Source organism: Capricornis sumatraensis, chromosome 6 (genome assembly GCF_032405125.1).
Source record: "Capricornis sumatraensis isolate serow.1 chromosome 6, serow.2, whole genome shotgun sequence".
Lineage (NCBI taxonomy): Eukaryota > Metazoa > Chordata > Mammalia > Artiodactyla > Bovidae > Capricornis > Capricornis sumatraensis.
In genome coordinates, this window is record NC_091074.1 from 52,206,693 (window position 1) to 52,228,041 (window position 21,349).

The 21,349-nt window shown below is 40.4% G+C and overlaps 1 protein-coding gene across 2 annotated transcripts in view; it reads right to left on the reverse strand.

The window, feature by feature from the left end:
- DOCK8 (dedicator of cytokinesis 8) overlaps positions 1-21,349 on the reverse strand; it is a 158,493-nt gene that overhangs the window by 34,465 nt on the left and 102,679 nt on the right. For both annotated transcript variants that reach the window (XM_068974285.1, XM_068974284.1), the window contains 8 exons: positions 20,688-20,801; positions 16,477-16,632; positions 14,516-14,655; positions 9,313-9,482; positions 5,731-5,873; positions 3,592-3,774; positions 3,121-3,253; positions 2,099-2,186 (listed from right to left, as the gene is read on the reverse strand). In XM_068974285.1, coding sequence (XP_068830386.1) covers positions 2,099-2,186; positions 3,121-3,253; positions 3,592-3,774; positions 5,731-5,873; positions 9,313-9,482; positions 14,516-14,655; positions 16,477-16,632; positions 20,688-20,801 — 1,127 coding nt within the window. The remainder of the gene's footprint in view (positions 1-2,098; positions 2,187-3,120; positions 3,254-3,591; positions 3,775-5,730; positions 5,874-9,312; positions 9,483-14,515; positions 14,656-16,476; positions 16,633-20,687; positions 20,802-21,349) is intronic.

Below are 21,349 nucleotides of genomic sequence, written 5' to 3' on the forward strand. Positions count from 1 at the left end.
CTGAAGATCCTGAATTAACTGGCCTGGGGTACATCTGAGCACTGGGAGCTATTAAAGCTCCCCAGGCGATTTTAATACACAGCTGGGTTGAAAATGACCGCTCTAAAAAAACAGAGCCAAAATCATTGAAAAGTGATCTAAAAGAAGGTGAAAGACACCACTGCTATGATTACAAAAGTTTTCCAAACAGCTAACTTGCATGGTTATAATTTACTACGGTGTCTCTTTTAAAAAATCACCCATGAAGATGATCAGAAGTGAATCATTACCTCTGGTAACAAGCAGCCCAAAACGCAGCTCAGGGCTGACTTGACCTGGAGGGGTTTGGTGTGCCCTGTATGGAAAGCCTCAGTACTGTGTGGTTTCTGTGACAAAAGGGAAAGGTTTCCCCAAACATCCACTTACACAGCCCAGGCAATCATGCTTTCTGTTCGGCTCTTCTTTTAATCTCACGGAGTAGATGGTCTAACTGCCTAAGCAGTTCTGTGTTAACTAACTACATGCAACAGTTCTTTAATTTGTGTGTGTTGGTGGGCTGGAGAGGGGGCGGGGGCGTTCAATGCCTAAATTAAAACTTACAGACTCTCAGAATCAATAGTTTATAAATCAGTTCAGGGAACTTAGAACAAGCACAAAATACCCAAAGCAAATGGATACGATTCCTAAAAGGAACAACTGGGCTATACAAGTAACACATATAATAAAAATATTTATCTCCTTAATGTTTTAAAATAAACTTGACTTCCAAAAGTCCCATAAATGAACCAGAATGATCCATTCTTGTGATAACAACAAAGACAGCAACATATTTATTTATAAAAAAACACTGCTACTCAAGCCCACCTCATCCCCCACCCCTCCTTACAACGGATGTTTTATATACCATGGGGATACCCTGCGTATGCCTTGTCAAGTGTATGCATTTGGGGAGGGGCTGTCTTAAGCCACATAATGTTTTGCCAGTGAACCCCAGGATTCATTAGGCTACCTCTTGCTAAGAGGAACAGCAGATATTAATATGTGCTATCTATTCAAACAATTTAGTTTTAGCCCTCAAAGGTCCAAATTGTTGTGTATATTGCAATATGGATATAGTGTATATTGCAATATGGATATAGCATATATTGCAATCCAAGCAGGTTTTTCTTCTTTTACTTTAGCATTATTTTCTGATAATAATATATCATAATACACATTCATTGTAGGAAATACAGAAAAGTATAAAAAGTAAAACATCCTTCACAAACATTCTCAACACAGAGATTTCCTTCCAGTCTTTTAAAAATATATCTACTATGTGTAGAGATTTAAAATTATACTCTAAAAACAAATGTCTAGTCTGCTTTGTTCAGTTAACATTAAATCAAAAGCATTTCCCATATCATTAAAATGATCTGGAAACATTTAAACGCCAACCTAATATTTCATTATCTATTTCCCTTTTCTTTAACATTTAGAATGTTTCAATTTTGTGTGGGGCTTCCCTGGTGGCTCAGCAATAAAGAATCTGCCTTCCAATGCAGGCACATTGAGACTTGGGAGACACATGAGACTCGGGTTCGATCCCTGGCTCAGGAAGATCCCCTAGAGGAGGAAATAGCAACCCACTGCAGTATTCTTGCCTGGGAAATCCCATGGACAGAGGAACCTGGCAGGCTACAGTCCATGTGGTTGCAAAGAGTTGAACAAGACTTAGTGACTAAACAACAATTTTTTTTTCAAATTTATGTAATGCTGACATAAATATCCCTGAATATACATCTTTGTACACATTTCTGGAGTGGAAATATGGATTGAAATGAAGTGGTTCTGGCTACCCTGTCCTGCCTCATCAGCAGCCTTTGTTTAGATAGCTGAGATTGCTAAACATTAGTTTTCTTTAAATGCTTATTAATGTGATAAATGTTTAAGAGCTGGAAATCATAACTTTTTATACCACTGATTATCCTGGAACCCTGGATGAGCTAAATGTATATAGGTAATGATGTTTCATTTTCTTACCCTTGGAAGGATGTAGTTGTTTCAGTAACACAAGTAGTCTGGGAAAAATCGTTTTGAACTTTAGGTAAAAGTGGCACAAAGCTGCTGAGTGACTTACTTATCTAGCTTCTCATTAGCTTGCCGCCAATGTGTCTGCTCTTTCCTCCATCTCAAATTTTCATTTAGGCCTGGAAATCGGTCATTCCCTAGGAGTTAAGAAATGCACAACAGGAATTTGATTAGCAGTAGTAGCAAGATAACCAGAAGTTCTGTAACAAGCTCAACTGAGGGGACTCAGTGCTGTTTCTCCAGATAATTAGAATCCATGCTGGTGCTGGTGGGAGGCCAAACTCACAACCAAGTCTGGGATGGGTTAGTCTGCTCTTTGATTGACAGGCTAGACCTCAGAAGCCTTTCTGGAGTGTTGGCAAGCACATCTCCTCCCATGGACACAGGGTTCTAGTGAAACAAGGGTTTCTCACCAAATTATTTATTTACGAAGAGTGCTGGTGTTGAAAAGGGGTGCCCAACCACCCCTGAGAAGCTCAGCTCCTTCCAAGTTCCCTGCCACTGTGTCCCACTGAAGAGCAGGAACCATCACTTTGTTTTCCTTGAGCACAATGGATAAGGCTGATATGCCCTAAAGAGAAGAACTCAGCCTTTTGGAGATTACTCTCAGACTGTGGGGTAGGACCCTCTAAGACCACTGCAGGAGGGGACTGGACCTACTCTAGTAAACCCTGCATGACTTGAGGAGATGATCTTGGAACCAGAACTATCCAGTAGGACTATCTACATAGACTCTTCAAATATCCCAGGGAGAAGTGAGGGAGACACCATTCACCATCCCACGACTCATATTCTTGGATGGGATCTTTTACCACCAGTAAGTTTTAAACAGAAGATGCCATCTGAGGACATTTTCAGGGCTCCTGTGATCTCAGAAAAGGAGCTTTCCCTTAGAGGAATGCAGCTAATATCACATTTATCGTGCGCCAAATCCCAGAATCTGCTTGTCTCTATTACCACAACGTGTTAAGAAAATGATGGTGTCTACTCATCATGTGGGGAGGATGCTCATTCCGACAAAGGGTACCAAACTCTGCTGACGGACAGCAGGGAAGGGCTGACCCAACACACCTGGAGTCCGGCAGCGCCGCATCATCTCCCCTCGGGCCCCTTCCCCACGGAGCAAAGCCTCTTCCAGCCTGGCCTTGACATCCCTCGACTTCTGCAGAACTTGGGTACTGACTTTGTCAGAACTCTGTTTTCCCTGGACAGGACAGAGGCAGGAGTTCATTAAGTTTGGGGAGTTCTCTGTTCACGGGGAGAATCCTAAAGACAGAACACCCCACGGTGACATCAGCCAGTTTGGACATATGCTACACAGACACCCTGTTCTGGGGGATCCTCTGGCTGAAATTCTGTCAGCGGGAATGACATTCTCTCTGAAGAAGACAGAGATCCTTTCCCGGTAGAATTATCATATCTAGATAGGTTACGGACATGCAAATAGCTTATAGACTTTAATACAGAAATAAGACAAAATTAAGGATGCTGCCATTGCCCAAACAGAGGGGGAACAGTGACAAGACAGAACTTGAGAGATACCTTGTATTCAAAACATGAGACACAGATGAAAAGGAGATCTAAAATCCTGTTTAGCTGCATGGACGGCAGGTCGGCAATCCACCTCCTAAGGAGGCTCTGGTCCGCGTTTTTCATGATCCACAGGAAGCAGATCATGAGGTTCCGGGTCGTGTCAGCGTTCAGCATGTTGTACTGCTTGTAGGGCTGGAAGGAGGCAGATTGGGAGGTGGATGCAAGGGAAGAAGCTGAGCAGCAGACACAATGAAAGGAATGCTGGTTTCCTAGGACACAGTGTCTGTACTTCTTCCTGGGCTGGGGGTCCCTTTAGGGGAACTCTACCTTCTCCCGGCAGTGGAAGCTGTGTTCTTTGAGCTGGGCTGCTGGGAAAAGGGGCTGGTCTGGGGCAGTATTCTAACGAGGCTTTCAGCTATGTCTACTTGTGGACACCCTCTGTTCAGGAGCCGGAGAAGGCAATGGTACCCCACTCCAGTTCTCCTGCCTGGACAATCTCATGAACGGAGGAGCCTGGTAGGCTGCAGTCTATGGGGTCACTAAGAGTCCAACACGACTGAGCGACTTCACTTTCATGCATTGGAGAAGGAAATGGCAACCCACTCCAGTGTTCTTGCCTGGAGAATCCCCGGGACAGGGGAGCCTGGTGGGCTGCCATCTATGGGGTCGCAGAGTAGGACATGACTGAAGCGACGCAGCAGCAGCGGTCTGTTTCAGGAGCAGTGTGGTCTGGTGGTCTGCCCTGGACCTTGACCATGCCCTCCCCGACCCAATCTCAGTAATCCACAAGGGCTTCCAAGCTGCTAAAATCAAGTATATCTCCTTCACATCAGAAACTGCAGGGTTGGATTTATAGCAGATAACTACCCTGGCTTGGTTCCCAAAATACCCTAACTAGTCAAGATTTAGCTTTTTTGTCAGAGTCCAAAGTGTAAGGGTCATGAACTGTTCAGCAAATGAATTAAATACATAATTCAGTGGAGTCTTTTAGAACAGTACTTCAACAACAATTTATGTTTTCCTGGGGACAGGGTGTGGGGGCTTAGGCTATTTGCTCTCATGCTTTGGCCACAAGTGTTCATTTTAGAGTGTTGAGCACACTCTCTGTCACTCATCCAAACAACACAAAGGACAAGATGTGATTCACGTGGCGTAGCTAATATCCAGCGGAATGTAGGAGTGAAGCTGCAGAGAGGTGTTAGTTCATATGTGAGGGGAATGGTAGGTTTGAATGGGGAGGATAGGGCTTACAAAGCTACTCTAACTTTAGTTTTTCTGAGTATGACCACAAGAAGAAGTAATATTTTTAAATGTATTATAACTTCATAGGAAATATCTTCTAAGAGGTGAGCCTTGGACTTTTGAGTTTCTCTGTTGGAGACAAACAAGAATGTAAAGGCGCATACCACCTAAGCACCCAATTTTGGTAAGATGGGTATTAGAAAGGTAGAGGAGGTCAGAAAGCACATCAGATTTGTTCAGCTGTAGGATGAGTAATGTCAACTCTCCATGTCTTTTCTCTTTTTCACCTCTTGTCCTTCAACTCTTATGGGTGTGTGTCGGGGCGGGGTGGGAATCGGGGAGTGCTAGAGGGAAGAGAAGACAGTCACTCAGCACAGCAGAATTACAGGTTGAGAGGCTGTCTTCCCAGGAAAGAACTGGGTTGAGTTCTCTGCAGATATGAATGCTACACTGAAACGCAAACTTAAATTAAGCTGGAGAATGTAGCTCTGTCTTGGCAAAGGGATTGTCAGAGCTCAGCAAGGGACAGAGGTAGACTCCACAGAGTGCAAGCCTCCCACCTGAGGGATCCTTGGTTTGATCTCCTTTGCAATATCTCAGATTTTCCAAGTTCATCTTTCTTGGTTTTCCAAACCTTGAACTTAACACTACTGAAATCACCTGAATTTGTTCTGTGAGGCTCTTGCCGCTGTCAGAATCCTGTCTGACTCTGTGTTACCTCACCTGTGTCATTTTCCTTCTCAACTGCTAGCCTCACACGATTTCTTCCAGCATTGAGCAATACGGCAGAAACCTCACTGCCTGGTCTATCCTGGGTTCTGGTAGGTGAATTGAGGAACACATCCATTAATAGATGGGAAAAGACACAAAATGAAAAATAAACAGGAGAAATGTGGACCAACATACCAGGGAAGACAACATTGTTCCACTTGTCTTCAAATTAAAATTTCCAGCTATAGCCAATGCCACATTCTGATTAATTGCACTGGTCCCTTCTTGTTCTTCATCTGAGCCACTGGCACGATTTTTTCCACCTCGAGCTTCTGCAGCTGCAATTAAAATATTATTGATCTTACTACATGATCCAGCAATCGTGCTTCCTGGTATTTATCCAAAGGAGTTGAAAAGTGATGTCCACACAAAAATCTGCACACAGATGCTTACAGCAGCTTTATTCATAATTGCTACAACTTGGAAGTAACCAAGATGTCCTTCAATAGGTGAACGGATAAAAAACCGTGGCACATTCAGACAATAAAATATTATTCAGTGCTAAAAAGAAATGAGCTATTAAGCCATGAAAAATCATGGAGGAAACTTAAATGCATATTACTAAGTGAAAGAAGTTCATCTGGAAAGGCAAAACTATGGTGCCAGTAAAAGTTCACCTCTCCTTTTCTCACTTGGTACCCATACATCTGTGCCCTATGTCTGTGTTTCTATTTCTGCCTTGCAAATAGGATCAATTATACCATCTTTTCTAGATTCCACATATATGGGTTAACATACAATATTTGTTTTTCTCTTTCTGACTTAATTCACTCTGTATGACAGTCTCTAGGCTCATCCACATCTCCACAAATGACTCAATTTCATTCCTTTTTATGGCCAAGTAATATTCCATTCATAAATGTACTACATCTTCTGTATCCACTCCTCTACTGATGGACATCTAGGCTGCTTCCATGTCCTGGCTCTTGTAAACAGTGCTGCGATGAATATTAGGGTGCATGTATCTTTTTGAAATACAGTTTTCTCTGGGAATATGCTTAGTAGAGGGATTTCAGCATAGTAATTTCAAACCTGACATTCAGCACTATTTATCTGTTACCATCTATAGTGAAAAGCAGGCAGTCTAATAAAAGAGACAAAATGTCCAGCACAAGGTTAGGCTTGAAAACTTAAGTTTTCAAACTGTAAAAAGAAAAACTTTTAAAGCTTTCATAATACTTTTCTATAATATGGTATTTTTACTTCATTTATATATTTCAAATAATGGCCAAATAGGAATATAAAATTACAGAATTAAATAATTACCTTATAGAGTAATAAGCCATTATTACAAATTCAGCAATAATTTATTAGATTTTGAATGTCTGAAGTGTTACTTTATTATACTCATGTATATATTTATATTTATACATAGGTACAGATGTATGCAAACAAAATAGGGACCCACAATTTGAAAGGTTTATTTTTAAGACCATGATCAATTACACATAGAAAGTATTTGTTTAAGTAGTTCTGAGGAAAATGTGTTAAAACTTGTATGACTGATCCATTAAAAACTCATAATTTTATAGACCTGTCAATATTATAGTTTTTTGACTTTCAATTTTTCAATAGTCATGTGAACGGATTTTCACCTGCCAAACTTGTAAAAACAGAATTCAATTTTTTAAAAAAAATAATAATTCACTATTGTTCTTAAGTCAATAGAATTTTAAGCACACAGTGAAATGAAGAGCATGTGGCAATTATTCAAGACCTGATAACATTATCAAGATTACTTTGAGGATACATTCTCATTTTTCCTAAATGCGCATAGGCTCATGGTTACAAGAAAAAGAGAGGAGAGGATAGAAACATTTGCTGCCAAGACTTTCATAGAAGTTCTCTCATTTCCTCTTTATCACAACCCTAAGATATAGACATTGCTATCACGTTTTTACAGCCGAGGAAAGGAAGGGAAGGCATTAAAAGGTTGAGGAAATTTCTAAAGGTCATATATAGTATAAATGGGCTGGAATTTGAATTCTATTGTATTAAAAAAATATATTATACTCTTAGTTTATCAATCAAAAGATTTCATATCTAATAAATATATTATATCTTTAATAATAGAATATTTACATTGTTTTCCCACTTGTTAGCTACATCATGACTATAAAGTTCAGTGCATACATAAAGAAATCATTGAGATTTAAAAGACCAAGTGCTCTAGAAGGGTGGGAAGGGGCAGGAGGTGGGAGGGAGGTTAAAAGGCAGGGAACATATGTATACCTATGGCCGATTCATGTTGCTGTATGGCAGAGACCAGCACAATATTGTGAAGCAATTTTCCTTCAATTAAATAACTAAGTTTGATAAAAAAACAAAAAAATAAGGTTTGTACTTTAAAAAAATATAATGCTACTGTACGCTTGCTTAATAGACCACAATACAGAGTAAGAATAACTTTCATATGCACTGGGAACCAAAAAAAAAACAAACAAGTGCTAAAAAGTTATGATCCAAAGTGACTGATTTGGAAAATTTTAATCAACAATGAAACTTTGGGAAATGTGTGTTAGCGTGATTCCCTGCTTTGCGAACAAACAAATAATAGATCCTCAAATGAAACTTTCTTGAAATGTCCATGCAAAATTCTACAAGGGATCTGCAAAGCCATGCTCTGAATTGCACCTTTAAATTCTGAAGACAACTATCTTCTCAGTTTGCCCTTTACTCAGGCACTGCTACCAGAAGCTCTGTGCATCTTACCGTGCAGCCAGCTCATCTGGTGGGCTAAGATAGCTTCTGTAACTTCCTTGACCATTTTCCCCCTCATTTTATGAGCTAAATGATTGTCACCACAAGGAATTTAGAAATAATTGTCACACAGGACATTTTGCTTTTGGAGGAAGCAGGAAAACATGATAGTTCTAAGGTTCCAAGCATGATTCCTTACAAGGATTCTACACTTAAGCATTCTTCATTTAGAAGAATAGCATGGTAATTTCTAAGAACTTCCCATCGCTGAGGGAAAAGCAAAAAGCACCCTGAAGTGGTCAGCATTGTGTGTGTGTGTGTGTGTATGTGTGTGTGTGTGTGTGTGTGTGTGTACAGGCAGATGGGATTTGTCTTTCTCAGGTCTCAAGATGTTGTTTTTGAGTGAGGGTAGTTTTGTTTGTCTCCATTCCCTAATCCACACTGTAACATGCAAATAAACTCAGGAGGTGCCTTTTAACAATTGTTGCTTTCCTCTGGTGGCCAAAGTGGGAGATACTGAATTCCAACCTTAATAAGCTTTTTAGTGCCAAAGGCAAAATTCCTCTGCCATAGCAGCATTTCCTTCCTAATAGTGTCAGATAACATATTTTTTTTTTTGTCATGGTACCAATGTTTAGACTCATTTGAGTCTGCTTCTTTCCTTAAGTGCTCATAAAATAAAAGAGAAGGAACACTTTATTTCAAGACATCAGACCACAGGTCACCAAAAGGAGTAATTCTCTTATTTTCTCATCCTTTGTGGTGTACGGTCTTTAGTGTTCATGTACCAACAGACGAATGAATGAGTGAACGAGCAATTTAGAAAAACACACATACATGTGGCTTAAAAAATACACTTACCAGGGCCTATGTTTAAAAAGGTTTGGAAAGCAGTGGTAGTGGGAAGGGCTCACACTGGCGTATCAGCACTGGAGCCAGCAATGGAAACCTTATTTAAGGGGTAAATCTGGCAGGAACCCCCATCAATTCAAAGAAGGAAACAGAAGGCATCATTACCTGTAAAGTCATAGAGCTGTGGCAAAGCATCCAAAATGATACCAACCAAAGGCAGATAGAGGGCAGCAACTTTGACCTTCACCTCTGGTTTAACACAACGCGGGTCCAGGTCGTGAGAACTCAGCAGGCTGTGGATGGCACTGACAGCTTTCCTTTGTACTTTGCTGATCCTGTTGGCACAACACAAAAAGCCAAAGGCTAGAGTGAAGCAAGGTAGACCAGAATGCTCCTAAACAATGAGGTGATGATACGAAAACCAAGCAAAGTAGGGTAGAGGTGTGCAGAATCCAGAGACAAGCTCCTTGTGGTCTAGTCCTGGCTCTGCTGTTAGCACCATGCTTAAAGTTCATCATGTTGCAGAATCAGTACTTCACCCCTTTTTATCATTGAATAATATTCTACCATATAGACCTATCACATTTAGCGAAAGTGAAAGTCACTTTATCATGTCCAACTCTTTGTGACCCCATGGACTATACAGTCCACAGAATTCTCCAGACCAGAATACTGGAGTGGGTAGCCATTCCTGGCTCCAGGGGATCTTCCCAACTCAGGGATCAAACCCAGGTATCCTGCACTGCAGGCATGTTCTTTATCATCTGAGTCACCAGGGAAGCCCAAGAATACTGGAGTAGGTAGCCTATCCCTTCTCCAGTGGATCTTCCTGACCTAGGAATTGAACCAGGGTCTCCTGCATTGCAGGTGGATTCTTTACCAGTTGGCTACATTTTATTTATGTATTCATCAAATGATGGACATTTGGGTTGTTTCTACTCTTTGGCTATGATGAATTATGAATACTGTTATGAATATTTGTATAAGTTTTTATGTAGGTATAGGTTTTTTATTTCTCTTAGACATCTACCACAGGGTAGAATTACAAGATCATATGGCAACTCTATATTTAATCTTTAGAGGAACTACATCATTTTACATTCCCACCAGCAGTTCTATCTTCTCTTTGTCGACATTTGTTATTATCCGTCTTCTGTATTATAGCCAGGTGCTATGAACTGACTGTGATCTGCTCCCCTCAAATTCTTATGTTGAAACTAATCCCTTATGTGATAGTGTTTGGAGGTGGGGCCTTTGGGGGGTGCTTTAGGGCATGACATCAGAGCCCTCACAAATGGGATTAGTGTCTTTATAAAAGGGACTGCAGAGAGCTCACTTGCCCCTTTCTGCCACAAGGGAACACAGCAAGAAGATGCCCATCTGTGCACTAGGGAGTGAGTCCTCACCAGACACTAAATCTGTCAGCTCCTTGACTTTGAACTTCTCAGTCTCCAGAACTGTTTCTGTGGTTTATAAGCCACCTAATCTATTTTTGTTAGAGCAGCCCAAAGGAACAAAGACAGAGGAGTATTTAACTGGTTTTGATATACATTTCCCTGATGGATAATTATGTTGAAAACCTTTTCATGGGCTTATTGGTCATATTTTCATTGGAAAAATGTCTGTTCTGATACTTTGCTCTTTAAAAAATTGAGTTATTTGTTCTTTTATTATTGAGCTATAATACATAAAAAATATATTTTAGATACAAATCCCTTATTAGATCAATGATTTGCAAATATTTTCTCCTATTCTGCTTGCTGTCTCTTTACTTTCTTAATGATGTCCTCTAAAGGATAGTTTTCATTTTAATGGAGTCTAACTTACCTCTTTTTCTCATTTGCTGAGTTTATTTTTGATGTTAGATCTAAGAAACCATTGCCTAATCAAATTTCTTCAAGATAACCCTTATGATTTCATCTAAGAGTTTTATGGTTTTAACACTTACATTTAGGTCTTTGATACACTTTAACTTTTGTATATGATGTGAGATAGGGGTCCAATTTCCTTCTTTTGAATGTGGATATCCAGTTTTCCTAGTGCCATCTCTTGAAAACACTATTCTTTCACCGATTGTTTTGCACTCTCACTGAAAAATCATTTGACTATAAATGTAAGGATTCATTTCTAGACTCAATTTAATTTCATTAATTTATACATCTATCTTTAGATCAGAACCACAAGTATTGATTAATTTTGCTTTGTATCAAGTTTTGAAGTGGGATGTGTGAGTTCTCCAGTTTTGTTCTTTATTTTCAAGATTGTTTTGGTTATATTGGAGTCCCTTGAATTTTCAAATGCATTTGAGTATCAGCTTGTTGATTTCCATAAGGGCCAGCTGGAATGTTGAGAGGAATTGTACTGAATTTGTACACCAATTTGGAGAGTATTGCCATCTTAACAATGTTAAATTTTATGATCCATGAATATGTCATGTCTCTCCATTTATCTAGATCTATTTCTTTCTAAAGTGTTTTGCAGTTTTCAGTGAACAAGTCTTAAACTTCTTCTGTTAAATTTATTCTTAAGAATTTTATTCTTTTGATGCTACTTTAAGTGGAATATTTTTAAAGTTGTATATTGTTCATGAAAGGAGTATAGAAATACAATTAATTTTTGTATATTGATCTTGTATCCTGCAACCTTGCTGAACTCATTTATTACCTTTAATGGCTTTTTTAGTGGGAACTTTAGGATTTTCTATAAACAAATCATGTCACTTGTGAACAGAGACAGCTTTACTTCTTCCTTTCCAATATGGATGCCTTTTATTTTGTTTTCTTGTTTAACTTCCATGGGTAGAACTTCCAGTAAAATGTTGAATAGAAGAAGAAAGAGTGGACATTTTTGTTTTGCTCCTGACCTTGTAAGGAAAGTATTCAATCTTTCACCAATAAGTATGAGTTTTTCATAGATGCCTTTATCAGGTTGAGGAAATTCTCACATATTCCTACAGAGTTTGTGGAGTGTATTCCAGAGGTACTAGATTTTGTCAGATGCTTTTTATTCTTCTATTGAGATGACTGAGTGGGGTTTTTGTCCTTTATTATATAAATTGACTTTCAGTTACTAAACCAATCTTGCATTCCTAGAATAAATCCTACTTAGCCTCGGTGTATAACCTTTTAATATATGTTGTTTAGTTCAGTCTGCCAATATTTTATTGAGGATATTTACATCTATATTCATATTGGTCTGCAGTTTTCTTGTGATATCTTTATCTGCTTTGCCATCAAGGTAATGCTGGCTTCATAGAATGAGTTGGATGTGTCCTTTCTTCTATTTTTTGGAAAAATGTGAAGGATTGGAATTAATTCTTCTTTAAACATTTGGTAGCACAGCACAAAAATGCTAGATAATTTACACATGCTTGAAAATCACTCTGGATTTAGTGACGTATGGGTGTTGTGGACACCCTCAGGTAAGAAGGGTTCCACAGCGATCCCTTAGGATCTAGAGCTGTGGCTCCTTTCAGGAGTTCAGCGGCTGAGATGTCTACCGCTGGCTCTGTGCCTCAGATGGGTGGGTGCTGGTAAGACTATTAATTGCTTTGGCAGCCAAAGGAAGAACTGATCAAAAGGATGTATTGTCAGAAAATAAATTGTTTCTGAGACTTCTGCTCATATATAAAGTCCAAGATGGTACTTTCAATGACTCTCCAGGAGAGTTACTGGCAACCCAACAATCAGGAATTATTGTTTTGCCAAAGGAGTGACACTCTTAATTAGTTACCCTTTGGGGGGTAGAAGAGGTACTCTGTGTGTGTGTGTGTGTGTGTGTGTGTGTGTGTGTGTTTGAAAAAACTGACCTACCTGATTAAACATAATTACATGATGATCTCTGAACGTACTCTACTCTCTTGCTAGTAAAATAACAGCAATAATCTTATGAGGAATCAAAACAGATGCAAAGTGTGGTTGCTTAGACATTTCACTAGAAGGGAAATGGAAAATAGAGACTACCACTCATGTAGATACTAAACAGTATTACGCTTTCAGAAATCATGGAAATCTCTGGACAATTAAGATAAAGTATGCATGCATGTGTGTGTGAGTGTGTGTGAAGGCAATTTTCTTTCTGCACAAGCCTCCTTCTCAGCACATTCTCAGCATACGTGTCAAGGCACTTTGTGTTGCTGTGGAAATTCATGTTAGCTATAGGGTAGAAAATTCTACTGAGAAAATTGGGAGGAGTTTGATGAAACTGAAGCCTTGGAAAACGAAGCTAAGGATATACTTGGTGCTTGAATTTCTGGAAGAAGGCAGAATTCAGAGCTGAGAACATCAGACTTCCCATAATGACCTCCTGGGAGACAGAGACCTACCATCCCTTAGGCATTATCAGTATGGACAAAGCATTTGGGACACATTTGTTACTGAAGTAACATAAACCTGTGCTCTTGTAATTGTTTCATACAGAGATGTCCTATTTTTGTCACAAAGTTATAAATACTTTGAGAAAACTTCAGAATCTTGAATTAGACAAGAATCTATAACATACAGCAATGCTGCCATTAATCAGCACATTCTATTTCAGAAACTTCTTGAACAGAGGGAGGAAGAAGGTTGGCATTGTAGGAGTAGGTTTTCAGGCAGAGAGCTAATGTGGTACAAGAGGGAGGGACTCTGGAGACTACAGTCTCTAGACTTGAGTCTGCTGTGTAACTTTGGGCAAGTTCCTTCAATTCCATGGGCCTAACCTGAATACTAAAAGGGCTGAATCTAAATTATTTTCCAATCCTAACACTCCTTGGATTTGAGCCCCTGTCAGCAGTACGCCAAGTGGCATCTGGCTATTGCCTCTGTGCATAAAGGTCACCCAAGGTATACCATAAAAACAGCTTTGTTTCTAAGCAGCTCACTAACCAAGCATCCCGGGGAAACCTAGTAGAATTGGTAAAGTGAAAGCGTTAGTCGCTTAGTTGTGCTGCTCAGTTATGTCCGATTCTTTGGGATCCCATGGACTGTAGCCCACCAGGCTCCTCTGTCCATGGGATTCTCCAGGCAAGAATACTAGAGTGGGTTGCCCTTTCCTTCTCCAGGGGATCTTCCTGACCCAGGGATCGAACTGGGCTTCCCACACTGCAGGCAGATTCTTTACAGTCTGAGCCACTGGAGGCCTTGGTAGAACTGGTAACTTCCTCTTCATGAATAAGCAGTTGAAAAGAGTTATTTTATGGTTACTCTCCATCCCTCATGCCTTTCCACTTTCCTATTGGCACTACTTTCTCAAAACGTAGCTGCTTCTATTCCTTGGAACTGGTGAATGGCGGAGTTTTTCATCAAGGAAGAGAGGTCAGAGTGCAAAAATTTAGTAAGGAGCATCCTTTTTTTTGCTTTCTGTTCCATTATAAATGTTTGAGACATACCCTTCCCCTTCAGCGTCCAGGGCAGCGGCCAGCTCGGTGAAGAGAAGCCCGGTGAGGAAGTGCTGCTGGCGGTACTCCGGTGTCAGGTCGAACATGCTAGCAATCTTCTGGTCCTGGAAACTCGAGCAGGAGCTGGAGTTCTACAGAAATGTAAGGGACAGTTTTCTAAGTAACAAGAACTGGAATTAACACCACGATGGCGAGGATGCCTCAAGCACATGCTACCAGCCAGGCTCTGTAGGCACAATGCAGTGAAGCAGTTACTGCTCACGTCCCTACATGTCAGAGGAAGAAACTAAGGCTTAGAGTGTCCACTCTGCTCAACTAGTGAGGAAGACTAAAATCCTAGGATCACATCTGGATAGGGAAATGGGGATTCTACCCCATGATATGGCTCTGAGCTGGTGATTCCTCTGTAACAGACTGCCACCTTTATTTAAGGTTCCTGTTTACTCTTCTGAATATGATTTACCTACATTGCCTGAATTTTGCTGGCCTGGAAACCAGAGCAGCATCAGGCAGGGAAGTGTCACTTTTACCAGTCCTGGCCAATACGTGTGCTTTTATCTTAGGGCACACTTCATATGTCACTAAGAGGCTCCAAATGTCTCTAGCCAGCCTTTCCAGTTTGGTGACCCTGGGAGGTGGTCAGAGGGGAATATGGGGGAGGACGAGGGGGCAGAGCTGGCAGGTGTGGAACAGCTGCTTGTAAGTCAGCTCTTTCCCAGTTCACAGGAAGATGGTCATGTGGCACACATCTGAATCTGAATGTCATCTGGCATGAATAGCTAAGATTTTTAAAAGAATTATTAAGATAAGCCTCCTCCTTTGTGCTAGTATCAAAGAAAATGCATCTGAAAGAAAACCTAAAAAGAAGAAATCTTGCCTGCTCTTCTGAGCTACTGATTTGTTCCCTATATATGGAATGTGACTATTAAACAGCAGTAGTTTATAAAGTTTTTCTAGAGGACACCAGTCCCCCAAATCGATGGAGGAAAAAGAAAAGATTTCCAGAGTCCAGTCATTTTGGGAAGCACTGCTTATCATTCACTTCCTCCTACTTCCTTTGCCACCCCAGGGGCAGTATAATTTATATAAACATGTTAGAGACTCTTGAATGGCCTATTGCAAAGAAACCTTTTAACACAGCGTTTCTAAAATGCATTTGTCTTCAGAATTCTATATCTGTATAATACCTCCTAACATCCTGTGAAATCTGGGGCCCACCAAACCCAACCTGCATAATATTGATCTACAAAAAGAGACTGGCCATGCCGTCAAAGCCTCATCTCTAAATATTAATACAAGTGTTACTCTTCTGTGCTGATTAAGAAAAAGAATTTTTAGAAATATACTCTCTAAAACAGACCATTTGATTATTTTACAAGGAGTTATTTTTAGTGTTTCAAGAGCTAAAGTTTCGAGAATATGATTCAAGGTGGAATCATTTTGTACTTAATTTCATTCTATATCAGAATCAGCAGAAAGTTCTAGGATCATTCAAAGATATAATACAGTATCCCTGTTAAAAACTACTACTAGATCATTTGGGAATCATTATAAAGGAAACTAACTGTGATTTCATAAATTTTATGGTGCTAAGGTTTAGGAAAAGGGAAGTGAGCAAAGGAGACTGTCAAGCTAAAGTAAAGACTGTCAGCAAAAGAAGATCTGTGATTTTTCTATGAATTAGACATTTTTCATAGTGCATATAGATTTCGTGCTCTAGCTGGCCTCAGCAGGGACCCTTGAACCCAGACAGAAAACAATCACGTAGCTTGTAAATGATTAGTTAGATGGAATAACTCCGGGTAACATACGTATGTATATCTGGATCAACTGACCTGGTTTGAATAACTCAATTTTTCTTCTAATTAAGAAGACCAACCTGCATAGGAATAAATGACTAAGCCAAGCTAATTCAACGAAATGGCTTAAACACTTTCCAGTTAGCTGATTACCTGGGAAGATATGGAGGGACAGGGAGATGCTGGAGCGGTATCCGCATTCATAAAGAAGAGGTTCAGATTGAGGTAATGCTCATGGCTGCAGAGAATTCTCAGGAACTCCAGCCTCATGGAAATGAGCGTTGGAAGGTTGTTCAGCTTGGCTGACAGCTGGTAAGAAAGTGAGGAGAGAAAAGAGGTTTTACTCTATGGTGAATGGAGTTGAGGTTGACAGACACAAAATTATTCTTTCTCCCCAGATTACAGCAATCAATGGAATAAAAATGAGCGGGACAGGGCAACAGATGGCAAACTGCCTTATAGGAACGTCCAGTAAGCTTTCATCCATTGTCATTGTTTCGTCACTGAGTCATGTCTGACTCTTTAGCAACCCCACAGACTGTAGCCCTCCAGGCTCCTCTGATCATGGAATTTCCCAAGCAAGAATACTGGAGTGGGTTGCCACTTCCTACTTCAATGGATCTTCCTGACCCAGGGACTGAATTTGTGTCTCCTGCATTGCAGGCGGATTCTTTATCACTGAGCCACTTTACTGTTCCTTTTAGGATTCTAGTCTAACAGCTGTCCATAATGAGAATGCTTGCCTCAACCCTACCCTCGTCAAATCTCTAATATGATGGATGGCAAGCTCATGCCTAAAATAATCTGGAGTTTTGTCTTCACTGTAACACAATATAATTTCACAAAAATCCTACCGTGTCTGAGAAACTAAAGCAAAGGAGTTGACCCCACATGCGGCCACACAAAACTAATGAAATAGGACTGGATGACCTGAATGCCACAAGTGTTCTTTGTGGTTTCTAATTAAAGGCCTCACTGGTAAGTTCTCAAACCAGTCCCTAGATGAAAGAATCAAATTATTTATGAAAGTACTAGTCCTGCATAAAAGCCAAGGAGTTTGCCCCCAAGTGGGAGAGGAGGAAGTGGAGGAGAAAGAGAAAGCTGGGAGAATTTTCAGGAAAAATCTTTTCAAACAAACCAACCCTGAAAAAAGCAATGAAAAGCTGGCAAACATGACAGTCTGGAAGAGACCCCTTGCTTCCCTCAGGCAGGCTGACAACTGAAGGACTGAGACGTTACGGGCCGTGACAAAGTAAGCAAAGAAGGGCTTGATGGACATTTTGCGCTGCGTGTGCTTAGCTGTGTCTGACTCTTTGCAGCTCCATGGACTGCAGCCCACCAGGCGCCTCTGTCCATGAGGATTCTCCAGGCAAGATTACTGGAGTGGGTTGCCATTTCCTTCTCCAGGGGATCTTCCCAACCCAGGAGTCAAGCCCAGGTCTCCCACATTGCAGGCGGATTCTCTACCATCTGAGCCACCAGGGATGGAGCTTCGACCTCAGGATATCACCACAATGACTCTGCTGGCCCAGCACAGGAAGCCAAGCAACTCACCCTTACAAATGGCCATGCTTCTTCTTCACGCACTTTAAGAGCAGTTTTATAAACTATATAATTTAAATGAGCACATATTTTTAGCCATTTTAGGAAAAAGCCATTGTGTTATGGCATTTTACCTATAGAATCTGTAGTTAGTAGACATTTATTGAAAAAAAAAATGAATGCCATTATGTACTATAGAAAAACAGAATATATGACTTCTGTGTATGAACCTTTACCAGAACCCATACTCTTATCAATGTGTATTACTGCCTGATTTTGAACAGGGACATCAGCAAATTAAACTAATTAAAACTCAGTCTATGCCCTTCACTCAATGGCCACTCACAGAGTTGTTGGGTCAAGCCTGCTATCAGAACGTGAAAGCACAAGATATCTGCATTTGAAAGAAGGCTACCTTGTGGGCATCTTTCATAACTCCCTTGAACTTCAAGGAAGACAAAAACTTCAAAAATAATTTTAGCAATGTTTAAGAAAGAGTAAAGCGCAGTCTGGGCTTCCCAGATGGCACTAATAGTAAAGATCCCACCTGTCAATGCAGGAGATGTAAGCCACTTTTGATCCCTGGGTCGGGAAGATCCCCTGGAGGAAGGCATGACAACCCACTCCAGCATTCTTGCCTGAAGAATCTGATGGACAGAGGCGCCTAGAGGGCTACAGTCCTCTGTGGCCATGGGGCCATGGGGCCACAAAGAGTCAGACGTGACTGAGGTGACTTAGCATGCACACAGCCAAAGTGCATCCTATGTGCAAACATCCTTTGCAAAGGTCAGGGCCCAAAGCTGTAGCCTTGGTGGCCCAATTCTCACAACGATCTTGCTAAGTCAGTTCAGCTGTAATTTCTCACCCTTGCGATCTGACCAATTTCCTCACCCCTCATGTTCCCCAGGTGGTTCTGATCACCCTAACCTGCCTTCAGCAAGAATGCTGTTAGGTTAGTTTGACCAGAATTCTCCCTTTACCCCTGATTTTTCTGAAAGTAGTTTTTCATCCACTACTCTTACCGTGTTCCTTGGCTATAAAATAGCATTTTTCCTTCTGTATTCAGAGTTGAACGCAATCTCTCCCCTACTGAAATATCCAATGCAGTGGTCCTTATACCTATCACAATGGTCCTGAATAGAGTCTGCTTTACAGTTTAACAAGTGTCATGGATAAATTTTTTTATACCAGAGGCAAACCCTGGGCTTATAGTGCTGTTCCAGTCCTTTCTTTCCATATATTCAACATCAACTTTTGGAAAACAGATTAACTGGTATTTGCAATTCATCCAATGACCTGCCATCCTAAACACCTAAGAGTGATGGCAAAGGGAAATGGCACCTTCCTCCACCACTTCCTCCCACCATTCTGGTGGGACAGGGACAGAAGATCCAAGCAGGGGCGGGAGGTCAGGCTATACAAGATGTTCCTGCTCTGGTACTTCTGATATTTCCTTAGGATTCTTTGTAAGTCATCTTCCTTGTTAGGAGTCTCTTTAGAACAGTCATGGTCTTTTTAGCAGGGGAGGGGAGATCTTTTTATTTTGCAAATGAGGAAATGAGACTCGAAGAAGTTGAAGGACTTATTTATGGTCACTAAAGGATTAACTACAGAGAGTTATTAGTTCTGGTGGAACAGAGTGATTAACTCATTGTACCTTAAGTAAAGAAGCCATGGCTCTTTCTTCCCTGGAAAAGTTACATATTAACTCCTCTCAACTTCAGCTTTATCACATGCAAAATGTTGACAGTAACACCTTGCAAGAATCAAGAGAGATGATTTCTGTAATGTGAACACAGAGCTTTGTCCATAGGAAGAAACTACGGGTAGGGACGGTGATGGTGAAGGTGGCGGGTGGTGATGCTGGTGGCAATGACAGTGATGGTGGTCCTAAAAAACAGGAATATGGACGAGGAGTAGCAACAGTAACTGCTACTTATATTTCTATTATTGGGAGAGTTTGAGGAGAATAGTGAACGAAAGTAGGATTCCATTTGAAAAATCTGGGGAGACAGCACTGGTATGCTCTGTAATTACAAAATACAGTCAACCCTCTATTTCCACAGTTTCTGCATCTGTGAGACAACCAACTGAGGACTGAAACTATTTGGAAAAAGAATTCCAGCACATTCCAAAAGAGCAAAACTTGATTTTGCACAGGCAACTAGTTACACAGCATTTACATTATATTTGATATTATAAGCAATCCATAGATGACTTAAAGTATATGGGAAGATGTGTGTAAATTATATGCAAATTCCACACTATTTTATTGAAGGGATTTGAGCATCCACAAACGTTGATATCCTTGGGGGTACTGGGAAGGGTCTTAAAACTAATACCAGATGACAATATTTGCTTTCTGCTCAGTGAAATTCAGTCTCTCTGACTGATATTACTAGAGTTCTTTAACGTTAGAATTTTACAACTGCAATTTAATTAATTACCCTAATGTGTGAAAAGAGACCTCATACTTTCGATTATATATCTGGTCAAAGACTGAATCCCACAGTCATGTAATTCTGTTAAATGCTAAACTGAAGAAAGCAGTTTGTATCACTAATAAGTCTCAGTGCCCATGGACCTTGTTGGCCTTTCTGTGCTGGTTTGGTAAATGCTCCAGGAATCTGCACAAACTAGTGTGTCTACCAAAGTTCAAGGCACAAAACACATGACTTGAAGAATGTACCACAAAACCCAGAATGTGCAGGAGTCAAACTGTCTAACTTGGCAATGAACGAGGGAGCACGCCACGGCAATGAGCATCACGTCAGATGGGAAGGAACCAGGGACAGCAGGGCTAGGTCTGAGGGAACACTCACCTGGTTGCAGTAATGTTTGATGAGGTTAAACACAAAGCCACGATCCATGAGTGAGAGGAGGTCATACAAGAAGAAAGCCAGGCTAATGTTGATCTTTTCTGCCTGTTCAGTTTCCTTAAAAACAAGCATATTGATACAAACACCCCCATCATTTGCTAGTAAACTTTGCGGCCCTGGGAGGGGGGAAGTTGGGAGAGGCAGGTCATATCTTTTCAGCCAGTGTCCCTCTGGAAGACATTGTGCAAAGCAGGTAACCCTGCAAAACTATAGCGATATACTTTAGAAACTAATTGATGCCATGAGTGTTGAGAGAAGTAATTCTTTATCTACTGTTAGTATTTAGGTATAGCTGCTTCTAGGTGTTTTTTCCTATGTGCATATTTATCTGTATATAATTGAGTTTATTCTCTGTATACAATAATATTCAGGGTCCTGAATTTATTCATTCAACATTATATTATGAACAGTTTCCTACACTCTGGTTTCTCATATTGCTTTACTATAATTTGTTTGATTCTGCTAATGACTGTTTTAGCAAAAGTAATTTGAAATGTATTTACTATTTCAATGAGACAGATTCTTAATTTGAAAGGATTGTTGCAGAAAATGTAATCAGGATTAGAAAAATCAGTTTTTACTTAAGGAATTTTTTTCTCCAATTA